The following is a 13,072-nucleotide window of genomic DNA, read 5'->3' as shown; positions in this document are numbered from 1 at the left end:
TCACTGCCTCCCTTTTTCTGTTATTTTTCTTCAGCACTTTGTTAAATTATTTGAATTTACCAAGCCATGTCTCTTATGAACACCATTACAGCACTCCTCCATTTTAGATGCCTGGGTTGCCCTTGTTTCAGTGTTATATAATTTCTAAAGAAGGAACTACTTAACAACTGAAATTTCTTAGTGCTTTCCAACTTGCTTCAGTGTCATTTATTTCCCATTGTTTATCCTCTGACTTTCCAAGTCCAAGGTTAACATGATACCTAAATGAATTACTTCCTCTAGAGTTGCCAGTGCTGCCACTGTTATTATTACAAATGGAGTAGTTTATCAGAATATTACTTTCCACTGTCCTCCTTTTAGATCACACTTATTTTACTTGCCATACATTTTGTAATGGGATTCAACAGTAAAACAGGCTGCATTTTGAAGAGAAGCAGAGGATGAATGCATGACTGTGTCATATGCTCCATGAAGGAGCCTCTGCCTGGTGCTTATCTCTCGTCTCCATTGCGCACGGCGATGGACTAGCATCCCCTGGATGGAATGCTTGTCCATTGTACAGTACCTCCCCTCATGAGTGGTAAGCAGAGACAACTACTCAAACCATTATGCCATCTGGTTAGTGAATTTTAAAGACATCGCTCTTAAAAAAACTCAAACCTTGTCTCCTGTGTTACATTTTTTGACATGTAAAGGAGATGGGCCACTTTTTACGACTGTCCTGCAGCATGACATGAACACATCATGGCTCATGTTCCCGGTCTCTGCGTAATTGTTTAGTGTTTAGTTTAGTTTTTTTAAGCACGTATCATTTGAGATGTTTTTATCTGCGGCCAAGTATTGAGCTGTTAACAAAAACAACTAGATTGACTTCCTCAACCAAGTAGGAAAGAAAAGGTAGACAATGTAAGAACCAACATACATTTAATCAGGGATCAGTGACGGATGGACAAAAACTACCATATGCAACATAGGTGTCCAATATATGGGAATTTGCTTCTGATATCAATTAATGCTCATTTCAAACCCCTTAAAATAGTTAAATGCATAATGACAATTCAGTGAAATGTCAGTAGAAATACAACTAAAAATTGTGTCGATTTATGTGCTGGACACTCAGGAAAGCATTTTTATTTATGTGGTTAAAGTTTAGTATTACCACAGGGTTGGATGAAACTGCGCTTTGTGTTGCTTGCAATGATTTAAGCTCTCTGGTGAAAATGATGAACCTATTTTCGCCATTATTTAAGATGTGAGTTAAGGCGGTCCTTCAGGGAAGAGATATTTAGCAATGAGGATGATGGATTCTGGCAGGCAAGAAAGTAAGAGTCATGGGTGACCCTTTTCTCTCTCGTTAAAGGTCTTTTAAATTGAGGTGAAGGTCATGCTCCTGTGTGTTATTTTTTTTCTCTGTTTTGTCGGTACTATCACACTGGCCGTATTCATTTCATTTTCATCAGGTTAATATTGCTTGTTGATAGTTATTCAATTTGGACTGTGTGTAAACTTAGTTCAAAAACAAAACAGCGTTTGTAAAAGCATCCCTCACACTCCAATGTCCTAAAAAATCTACAGAAGACAGATTTTAATGGCTGCTGCACTAGACCACAAAGATGATTTGACTAAAAAACCTCACATTTAAATTCATGCAGAGGTACCGATTTCGACAAAATGAGCACTGCAGTATATAATGTGTGCAGGTTTGATTTGATGGATAATCACAAAATTGGACGTAGAAAACAAATCGTTTTCCAGTTGCGACTAATCGTGTCTCGAATGTGGGGTTGAATTCTCTTTCTGGATATACTTTGTGACTCAGCTGGCTCTGTGCACTGTGAAGTGAACAAGGACACTGTAGGTATGTGATCTTGAGCTATGAAAGCAGTGCTATGAAGTACTAACACACCAGTAACTTCTTAATTTCTGGGCCGCTCCGTGCTCTGTGGTGTCAGCTTTAACTCCTTAGAGCACTGCAGTGTCTCCACTTTCCCAAAGCCCTTGTGGGAGATAACCAGTCGTTACTGCTCATCCACTGGGTTATTTATTTCACCACATTCATGTGGCAATTCATCATTTATTTATGTGACAGTTGTTATCTATTAGGTTGTTCCTTTCATGTGGCTAAGAATGAAAGATTTAATGGAACATTAAGCTTCCATGCATCTGATGGCACTATTCTGCTTCTGTCTCTTCATCTTCCATTGATACATTCTCCAAACTCACCGGTCAGTTAATTGTAGGATATTGATACCCGTATTGTGTCCACCACTGCAGCTAATGTGATGCCTTAGCCCTTACAATGTGTGGGATTCTGCTCTCCCAGTAAGAAAAATGACATTTGAGCCACTGTGCAGAGCCCCCTCTAATGGCGTCTGGGATAAGAATGGTAAAATGTGTTGGAGCTGGCAGAGGCACAGGCTGTGTTTTTGTTTATAAATAGCTCCAGCCAGCTTTATTCCACTTGCAGTTGTCCCATAATCATCAATCACCCCCATGCACAGGCCGGCTTCTCCTGCTCACCAGAGAGAAGGTGCGCTGTTAGTTGTGGCCTTGCACCTACAACTGTGCAAGTACATAAAGTTAAGCATGGTGAGTTGGACAGAGCTGGGACTCGGGTAGAAGGGAGGGCAAAGGTTCTTGTGGGGTTCCGGTGATGGAGTGAGTTATGGCGGCTTCACCGTAGCTGTTCGCCCGCACCCTCACCTCCAAAGTCATTACATACACCAACATCCACTGTTTCACCTCAGGCAGCACACACACACACACACACGTATGCATGTTTCCCCTGCATCTGATCCGAGACAGTTGGGAGGCTAATCCTGTGATGTGCTACACACACACACACACCTGTTTGCTCAGCATTAATTTCTTTCTTTCTCTGGAGAAGCTTTGCAAAAAGAACTCACTGTTGTAAAGATAATTTCAAAAAAGATGATGATGGCCATTTTATAATCTTGCAGACATGAACAAAAGTACTCTGGAAATATCCAGCACACTCAGGTTATTAGTCCCATGTAGTTTTAGATACAAGTGAGAGCAAATGCACACACGCAATATGTCTTTCCTGACCCTTGCACAAACACAGACAGGTTTCCAGTGTTACTATGGGAGTCTGAAAAATACATTACGATCCTTAACAAAATAGTTATATAACTACCGCAGCGCTAAATCTCGTGTCTCATCTAAGCTCTGCCTGCTTCCTTTCAGCCTGGCTTTGCTGCTTTTTAGCTGCTCGTCACATCTACGGTGCCTGCCTCGAGACACCACTGAACACATGACGAACATTTGTCATTGCTGATCAGCCATTTTTTTTGATAAAAAAAAAAGAAAAAAAGACAGATTTGCAGTCAACAATATCCTTCCGTTATAAGAATAGACAATTGATATCTCATCACTTTCGAATCTTAATCAAAATCTCCATGCTGTGAAAAGAATTTCACACCTAGTTAAATGCACCCTACTTGATAAGCGCACCCTCGTTCTCTCCCTCCCTCCTTCTACTCTTCACTAAACCCCCCCCCCCCCCCCCCCCCCAACAGCCTCATGTCTGTGAGACGATTTTGAACCTCACCTCCCGAAGTTCCTTGGCCACATCCTTCAGCTCTTTGAGAATGCCTTCCAGTTGGTCGATTACCATCTTCATGTGGCTGCGGATGCGTTCTCTCGGGCTGGGGGTCTCAGAGGTGTCCCGGGCCGGAGCTCTGCTGAGGGACATCCTTTACAGGGTGACGTGGGGCCAGTGGCCAACAGGCTGAGGGCGTGGGGGAGCCGAGTCGGGGTCCATGTCTTTGGCTACGAGGAGCCTCAGTGCTACTGATCCGAACAGGGGCCCCGGACACGCAGGGATACCTCAACATCTTAAAAGCACCTGGGCAGCCGAAACGCCTTGCCTGGCCCACTCACTCGGCACCGGGTCACACTCTGACACTCATGCCTAGACGCTTCCAAAAATGAACAGAAAATGAGCATGGGAAAAGTCAAATGCAGTAAATCCATGGAAAAAGGGATGAGGGGAAAAATGCACAGGCTCAGGCTGGTATGAAACTCTTACATAATCATGTTGAGCCAACTCATCTCATGTGTCATTGTGTGTGTTTAAAATTGTTCTTGAGGAGGAGCTATTTAAAACACCTGTCTATACAGGGAAGAGACTTCTTTCCTCGTCAGTGTGTCCTGTATGATCTCTTTCACTTGTGAAACACAGCGACATAATGGCAGACAAAGGAGCTATATAGCATAGATAGAAAAATAGAATTCCCAGCAGTGGCTCAAATGCAGAATGATCCTGTTCTACATCATCGGTGGCTAGAGGGGGGACACAATTCACTGTCTTGCTAGAGTCCTTTAGCAAGAGCCACTGTCTTTTATAGAGCAAAAGGAAAAAGGGGGTATTCCTCTGTGCAGTGCGACGCTTTCTCCTCCAGGAAAAAATTATTTAAAAAAAAAAGAAAAGAAAAAAGATTCTCAGTACAAACTTTGCCTCACATCCATTTTCTTTGAAAATGATGACTTTATCATGTTGTCCTTTATTTCTCTCCTATGAAAGTGAGAAAGGTAGGTGTGGGCTTTTGCCCGGAGCGTCCAGTATCTCCCAAAAGCAGGGCTTATTCCAGGAGGCGTGGGATCGGAATGAATTGATTTCTAAGCCAGCGGAACGTGACTTGTGATGAGAATTTGTGGAGGGATAACAAAACGATCATGGTATCGATGAGCCACAGTTACAAAGCGGGCTGGAAGGGAAACAAGCACCTTCTTCTGGAATTTGGGTGGCAGCTCTTCTTAAGCAACAGTGCTTTCCAAGTCCTCTCACAAAACACTGACCCCCAGCAGTCCACAGGGGTGTGCCCAAAAATCAAGGGAGCAGAAAGAGAGAAGGATTATCTTCTCTTCTTCAGTTGTTGCTAAGGTAACCCAGTCTTCCTCCTTGTGCTGTGATTGGATAATTATTTTATTTCTTATCCATGTAGTATGTGTTTTTTTTCCTCTGGACTCTTTTCAGAGAGGCAGAGAGCTCTGTGCCATCCAGTCGGATGAGATAAATCCCCTGAAAGCTTCCCAGAGGAGCCCCAGAGAACAAGCAGGGGGGAGAGCTACTTGCCTAATCCAGGGCGATGCCACTACCACAGGGTGTTTTGGCCAATCACACATGGCACCTGGACAGATGGAGAAAAAAAAAAGCAATCACTTATTCTGTCCTTTCTATTCCTCCCCGTTTCTCTACTTCACAGAAGCAGGAAAAGAGTAAGGGAGAACCAGAGATGGACAGGAATGAACTACTTACACACACACATACACACACACCCCTTTCCTGTGCATCACTTTGCTGTTGCTATGCCCTGAGCTCACTGTCCATGCACTAGGATCGTTGAAGCTACACACAACCCAATCTTTAACAGCTCCTCTGTCTCTCTGTCGCTCTCTGTCTCGCTCACACACACACACACACACACATGCACACACTCTACTTACTGTCTTGACAGGGAGAGGGAAGCTTCTATTAGCGGGGATATTTCACTCTGAGGCTGTGGCTCATCAGAGGAGGAGTAGATTTTGAGGACGAGGCTGTGGAGGAGGAGGAGGAGGAGGCAGGCAGCATGAGATGGGAGCAATGAATGGCCCTGAAAGCACTCTGAGAATGGAGAGAGGAGGCTGAGGATGACTAAGAGCCAGAGCAGTGAGGAGAGCTCCTGCCTTGGATTGTGATGCTGCTGCAGCCGGTACCATCACTCAGATCGCTGTGCTGCCGGAAACCAGCCACCCGTCATCGCTGCCAGCGTTCGCCTGCATTGGGAGGCAGCAAACAGAGCGGCAGTTCTGCTGCTGTAAAAAAAAAAGGAGCTTTGTGATTCCAATGACAGCCTCTTCTGCTCTGTCAATCTGCCTGTTTTTATCGCACTACTCCCTTTCTGTCACTCTCTGTCTCTGTCCCCGTCTCTCTGCCCCTGCGCCCTCACAGTGTCCTCTCTGACTGCCGGATGAAGGGAAGCTGATGCCAGAGTTTATCGTGGGGCTCAGGTTCCTGCCAGCACCACTCGACTGCTCTGCTCAGCTCTGTGGAGGAGGGGCTTTGTGCTTTAAAGGCACAGTGAGTTGCACAGTCCCTCCTGTGCCTCGCTCCTCTCCCGTCTCCTCTCTGCTGGCGCCTATATGTGCCTCACTCTACCTATCTAGCCTTTGTCACAGTTCTTTCAAGGGTGTTAGCTCTCCCTTAAATCAAGGTGAAGACTTTCTCTACTGCCAGCCAAGCAGCCTCTAGGGTCTCTGTAAATTATCAAAATTCCTGGGTTGTTGCATCATTAATATACAAAGCAGGTTGGTGCTTGATGACCTCATCTGACTGAGAGACAGAAATAGGGAGGCAGGGCCAGAGTGACTTTTCCTCTCCTTGTCCTCTTCATCAGGATTTTGTTTTTCAACACAAGACACAGCCCTGCATAAGACAACCGGAGGTGTTTGCCCTAATATGAAAGTAGTTTTCTAAAGGAGATAATGGAACAGTAAGATAAATTCACAATGACAACTTTGTGAGCAAAGCACACAGTTACCAGGGGGGGTTTGGCAGATTACTGTAGTGAACAGCCAGCGGGTCAATGCATTCTTTTGCATAATTGTAAAGAGAAAAGCAGAGTGGATTAAAGTTAGATAGGCAGTCCTCTGTGGTTTCTGCTACCAGGATCGCAGATGCTCGGCTGATGCTCGAAGGCTAATTGGGGGAATACTCTGCTGTATAATTCTTTGATTAATAAATGAACAAGTTTTTTTTTTCTATTTTGGTTCATTTTTAAAGAAGTTATTTGCGCATAATCACGCCGTGTTAGTACTTGATGTTTTACGATGTACAATGTTGCTGTGTATGGAAGACGGAAACTGCAATGTGCCTGCGTCTGATGATGCAGCATCACACCTTCAAGATGCTGCTCACAAACTGTTCCCTCTAAGAAACAGGTGTCCTTGACCATGTTTCTTTTCTAGCCTCACTTTACTTTTGTCTGTCTGCACATATGGGAGGCTTCCATCTCAGTTTGCAACACGTTTCTCTTCTCCCCCTCTTCATTGTTTTCTGTTTTCCTTGACATTGCAGAATACCTCCTTTGCTTGGATATGCATGGCGTATTTTATTGAACTGTCCCCGAAAGAGAGAATGTATACTCTATGACCCTTTAGTTGAGGAGGCCCAGGTGCACAGCATAGATAGCTCTATGTCAGTGATGCCTTCGATGGGAGGGAATTGGAATATCTTCCCCTGTAAAATAAATTTTTTTTAATCCTAAGGTCATCTCGACTTGTGAATTTTACTAGGCACCTGGAGTGGGTCCAGCAAAATATTGGTTCCACTTAATATTTCTGCCTTGGATTTATTGTGCCATGCCATTTATGGAGACATTTTACAGAACATAATTTTTCCTTTCTTTTTTCCCAGTTGGGCACAGGCTCACAAACAAGCACAAATATGCATAAACGCACTAATACAAACACAATAATACACTGAGGCACACAGATACTCTGAGTACACACAAATAAACAGCAGGCTGGGCATTTCGATCCAGAGAAAACTATATTAGTAATTTGGTACCATAAGAATAAAGGATGGGATGGATTTTAGTTGGCTTGCTTTGTTTACCTCCCTATAAGCTATCATACTCTCACTTATCTGATAAACAAAGAAGCAGTGGTTTCCTATGGTTTCTGGGTTCATGGCCACTGAAACAAGATGTGCAATGGATTTATTTTTTATTACTAAGTGGAGAGAGAGAGACAAACAACAGCGATCAATACAGATACCCCTCCTTGTGTTTGCACTTCATGCATACAGTATGTGTTGGGGCTGACACGATTCCTCGAATAACTTGAGTAAAAAATCCTCGCGGCAAAAATGCTTCGCATTGAGGCGTTGAGGTTTGACTACTGTTTAAACAGAGCTCTGCGTTTTGCTCGGAGGGGACAGGGTGGCAGTAATGCCATGACATGTTGAATGCCAAATGCAGTCATGCTGGCAAAGACATGCTGTGCATTCCTGCAACCTTAACATCGTCAGAGCGACTGTTTTCTGCAGCGGGAAATATGGCGTCAAAGCACAGGGCAAGGCTGAGTCTCATTTAAACTCACTCACTCACACACACACACACACACACTCACCTGAGTGTTATACACATTTTACTCACAGTAATCTCCTAGCAGTGCACATGGTAAGGCACACCAGCAACAACAATGTGATATGTACATCTGTTTCAAAGATCATTTCAGAACTGCAGGGAAGCATTCAAAGTTTCAGTTAAGATAAAGACAGATGGCTGCTGTACCAGTGCTGCTTAATGGTGAGGGAATTTGTGTTTGTTTATTGATTTTGGTATGTTTTTTTTGTGCTTATTCCTGTAACTTTACTCAAGTGTTTTAAAGTAAGGCTCATGATTGGCCTGAGGAACTGGTTCTGAAAGTGAAGATACACAACCTAAAGGCAATGGTTATTGTGTATTCATATGGATTAATATATTTTCAAACAGATATAAATTGTTTATATCTGTTTGAGTTTTCAAATGTTATTTCAATGTAATTTATTCATATATATATATATATATATATATATATATATATATATATATATATATACATGTATGTGTATATATGTATATGTGTATATATGTATATATAATATAATATAACAATACAATTATGTAAACTATTTAAAGAATCCAGTTTGTTATTTGTGGTTTCAAAGTATTTTTATCTGATTCCTCGATTAATTGATGGAATACTCTGTAGAATACTCGATTAGTAAAATAATCAATAGCTCTAGTATGTTTGATTACATAGAGGACCAACTTTAGTGCATTTTGTATTATTTTTAAGCAGGTTCACTCAAGTGATGCCAATTTAATGTGTAATAGAAAATCCTTGGAAGTAGATGATGAAATAAAAGATGTCGTCTGTCATCCAAAAATCTGTTGTTTGTTTAAAGCCTGACACTGGTAGGTGAATATCAAAGTTGCATGAGAGGAAATATTAAACGCATATACTGACATATTGGGAAAGTGCTTAATAAGTGTCCTGCCAGACAATTGGACAATAACAATCTATTGTGTGTACAAAACAAAAATTGGAATAAGTATGGACACAGAAGCATGTCTTCTGCAGAGGATTTTGTTGGCTCTGTTGACCATGTGTTCTTCATGTCCTCCTCCTTCTCCAGTGTTCATGTTGTCTGTGCCATACACAGCATTGGTCATTTACCCATTTTGAGCTTTAAGGCTGGAATGATTTGCATAAATGTCTGACACACATCCTCACGATGTGCATAATTGATAAATGTGTCCTTTTCTGACTTGTAGTCGCTCATTCCCTGCAAAGTGACTGAGACGGAACACCTCAGTATTTCTGAGACTTTCACATAATGCAGCCTTGTTTATTTGAAACGATGCTCAGCATCCAAAGTCTGTATGCTGGACAATGCAAATCCTTATAAGGCTATACATCCCGCAACTAAATTTGCCAGTTCTTTAAATGTCAGCTAGATTTGTTTTTAATATTAAGTCATTGATATATATGAGCCTCAGTATCGTCTATTGTCCCTTTAATCGATTTGTTACAATATGCTTTTCCTCTCCTGGACATTGTGTGGCACTAAGGTTTACTTGATTTTTTTCTATTCAGTTTATTCAGAAAAGCTGCACAAAAAAAATGTATTGTCACATGGCAAGGTTCCTGTGTGAAGGAAATCACATTATAAAATATAGCACAATCAAAGGATGATTAATGGCAGTTATACAAATACAAATATAACACATCCCCATGAATAAATGGTAAACTTGGCAGTCACTTCATGTTAAGCATTATTTATTTAAATCTATGAATATTCACATAACTTCCACTGATAAAAATTACACTCACTAAGAGGCTGAAGACTTTTTCCTTATAAACTTCCTTGTGGTTGAATTATTGGCTTTTTGATGACTGAGGGCGAATGGTGATCCATGACCCAAGGAAATTTGAGGGCACATTTGGCATCTACAGCATATATAGCCAAACACTGACAATGTGCTCCATTTACAATTTCCACTTGTGCACTCGACTCCACACAAACACCAAGGAACAGCGACCTCAGAGGCCCAGTCTGTCTTACATCGACACCGTCTCTCCTCTTGCCTGTCTCTTGACCTTTTGATATTTCAGTCTTGTGCGTCTGTGTGTGTTTGTTTTTTTCCAGCAGTCATGCAGAGGAGCAGAAGCTGTCTCAGACCATAACACCCGTGATGGATCAGTGCCCTTACACAGTGAAATGAAGCTCAAGTGTTTGATTGATTTCTCATTTACTTTCCTCACCAGTGGTGGAAATGTGGAATGAGCATGCAACTGTACCAGGGCCCCTGGTGTGAGAGGGTCTTTGTGGTTCAATTTTGAAGAGTGGTCCTATATCATATTCAGGACATGCTTTTGAGGTGAAATTACTCAGCAGTCCTCTGTCTTTTTATTATGGATCAATGCAGACCTCAGTAATTTAGAATTTGACACGGTGACAGAACAGGGAGTAGGGGGTTGCATGTATCTCCCTGTATGCACTACAAGTGGAACAAGGTGATGTTTTCCCTCCTGAACTCCCTTTTTCAGAAAAATAGCCACACAAAAAAGGGAATATTGCCACCATTTTCCAAGATTTCTTATTTTTTTTGGCCTGTGTGGCTGTTTTAAATTTTGATGATCTTGGTATCAAAATAAAGGTTTATGTGCATGAAACTTTAATTTCTGCATTAAAAATGATTGCAAAAATCAGTCAGGAAGGGTGCTTAGTGTTATGTTTATTTAATTTTTTTTAAGGGACGTCACAAGAAAGAAAAGGATGCCACAGGATTTTTTATTTCCCACATTCTTCACTATCTCAAATTTAATCCACAACTATTCTAAGCCTGCATCGCGGAGAGTCACAAAAACACTGATTGCAAAAGCAAGAATGTCTGTGTCACGGGCCTTAATCAACACAGATGTGTTCTGTTGCTCAACTGCACAATCACTAAATTGCCTGGACACAACATCACAATTCTGTAATTCCGAAAGCTCAGTCTTGTTGTTATTGTGTCGTAGAACGCATTTGCAGTTAGTTGGTGCTTTGGTTTTGTCTGCTTTTCAGGTGGTTGGCGCCCCAATAATATAATGGTAAGGGAAACACTGACTAGGATGTGCAACAGTTTTTGTGTCTAACATGAGAAGGTTTTTGCACTCCTGAAAAGGGTTTCCCAGGTCCTTCATCACACCAAATACCTTCTGGACCTTCTGAGAGGGGTTAGTCTGCTGTTCATGGGCTTGACCACTGGCCAAGCCAGAGAACTCCTTGTGGACAAACAAAAAAAGAAAGTAATGACCTCCATCTGTCCACCCACCACCTTGTAGCAAGGTATGAAGTAGAGTTGCAACTAACAATTAATTTCATCATCGCTCAATCTGTCGATTATTTTCTCGATTAATCGTTTGGCCCATGAAATGTCAGAAAACGTTAAAAAAAATGTTGATCAGTGTTCAAACTTGGAAATGAGGATGTTCTCAAATGTCTTGTTTTGTCCACAAACCAAGATGATTCACTTTTAATGGTTTCTTTGTTGTATGGAGCAAAGAAACCAGAAACTATTCACATTTAAGAAGCTGAAACGATCAGAAATCTTGTTTTATTCAAGATATTTATGCTTCTAATCGATTATCAAAATAGTTGACAATTAGTTTAGTCATCAATTAATAATCGAGTAATTGTTTCAGCTCTAGTATGAAGACACCTGATCACAGCCAGTCCTATGTGGAGCCCCCATGACAAATGTATGCTCACCATACAGTTCAGGCCATTGTCTTTGGACTTGTTCGGCATGTAAATAGACTGACTGGTCTGCTGTTACTGTATGACAGGGACCTGATCTGGATTCAGATATGCAGTAGCATCTCTTACTTTGTCCATGGAATGTTTCTCAAATCTGAAATTGATTATAACATGAATTTTGTGGACTTTGGGCCACTTTGTCAAATTTAAATTTCATCTTAAATTTTGACCAGCCACCAAATTGAAATTGTATTTGCACCATTGAATTTGTCATGTCTAAAAACCTATAGTTTGATGCTTAGATCATTGACACATGAAGTTCTACCTTAAGTAGACATTTGATGTGGCAGCCATCTTAAAAAAATGGCCATCGTGTTGGATTTTGAGGTGGCTAATTGGCTTTTCTGAAAAAGTAAGCCTTTGCCATTGTTCATGCCAAAATTGGTGCTTGTATCACAAAGTGAAAGACTCTGCTGGATAATTGACTTAATCTGCTGCACTACTGGGAACTAATCACTAAGTCAACACGAACACCTTGAATGAACAGGTTGAGATAACTGTGGCATCAACCGCAAGGATGACGACTACCATGCATGGTTAGACGCTGCTTACTGTGGGTGTGTGTGGTTTTCTCCTGCTGTTCTGATGCAGTCTCAATAGACATGGGCACAGACAAGACACGCAGTACTTACCATTATACATACTTTAACTGCCTCGAGGGTGAAAAGCCCAGTGGAGTGAGAACTCTGAATGCATAAACATCAATAACAGCCGCTGGTTGATGCATCGCTTGTTAATACATTAATCGCTGTATCTAATAGAGAGAGTGCTCGTGTATTGTGTGCTGGCTTTGTCAGTCAGGTTGAAATAACAATTCCGTAAACGGAAACCTTTTCTGAACATAAATCATGACACACAGTGGGTTAGGGGATTAGCTTTGATAGCACATTCACCCTGATTACAGTTCTGCATGAGCTGCTAAGAAATGTTAAATTCAGAGCAGCAGTGGGAAATAATATTTGCATGATGGAAGGTGGAAGAAAATGTGCATTATCAAATATACATTATATCAAATCAAAATCCAGTCTTTGAACAGGAAAGTAAATGGATAACGTCAGCCGAGTTATTCGAAGCTGTGGTCATACAAGATATATTTGTGTTTAACTTGGCAAGCAAATGAATAAAAATTAGAGTTGTTATTCAAGCTGTCTGTAACTTGTTCAGTTCAGTTGTAAATGTTTCACCATTCAAGCTTTGTAGTTTACATAAGTATTTAGT

The 13,072-nt window shown here is 41.4% G+C and overlaps 1 protein-coding gene across 1 annotated transcript in view; it reads right to left on the bottom strand.

Moving 5' to 3' along the window:
- Positions 1 to 5,673, bottom strand: part of insyn1 (inhibitory synaptic factor 1) — a 45,958-nt gene extending 40,285 nt beyond the window's left edge. The window contains exons 1-2 of the mRNA XM_058628518.1: positions 5,470 to 5,673; positions 3,572 to 5,153 (exon numbers count right to left, since the gene is read on the bottom strand). Of these exons, the coding sequence (XP_058484501.1) occupies positions 3,572 to 3,715 (144 nt within the window). The 5' untranslated portion in view covers positions 3,716 to 5,153; positions 5,470 to 5,673. The remainder of the gene's footprint in view (positions 1 to 3,571; positions 5,154 to 5,469) is intronic.
- Between the last annotated feature and the right edge of the window lie 7,399 nt (positions 5,674 to 13,072).

Source organism: Solea solea, chromosome 5, assembly GCF_958295425.1.
Source record: "Solea solea chromosome 5, fSolSol10.1, whole genome shotgun sequence".
Classification (NCBI taxonomy): domain Eukaryota; kingdom Metazoa; phylum Chordata; class Actinopteri; order Pleuronectiformes; family Soleidae; genus Solea; species Solea solea.
The sequence above is the reverse complement of the archived record's forward strand: the minus strand, read 5'-3'. Positions and strand labels throughout refer to the sequence as shown.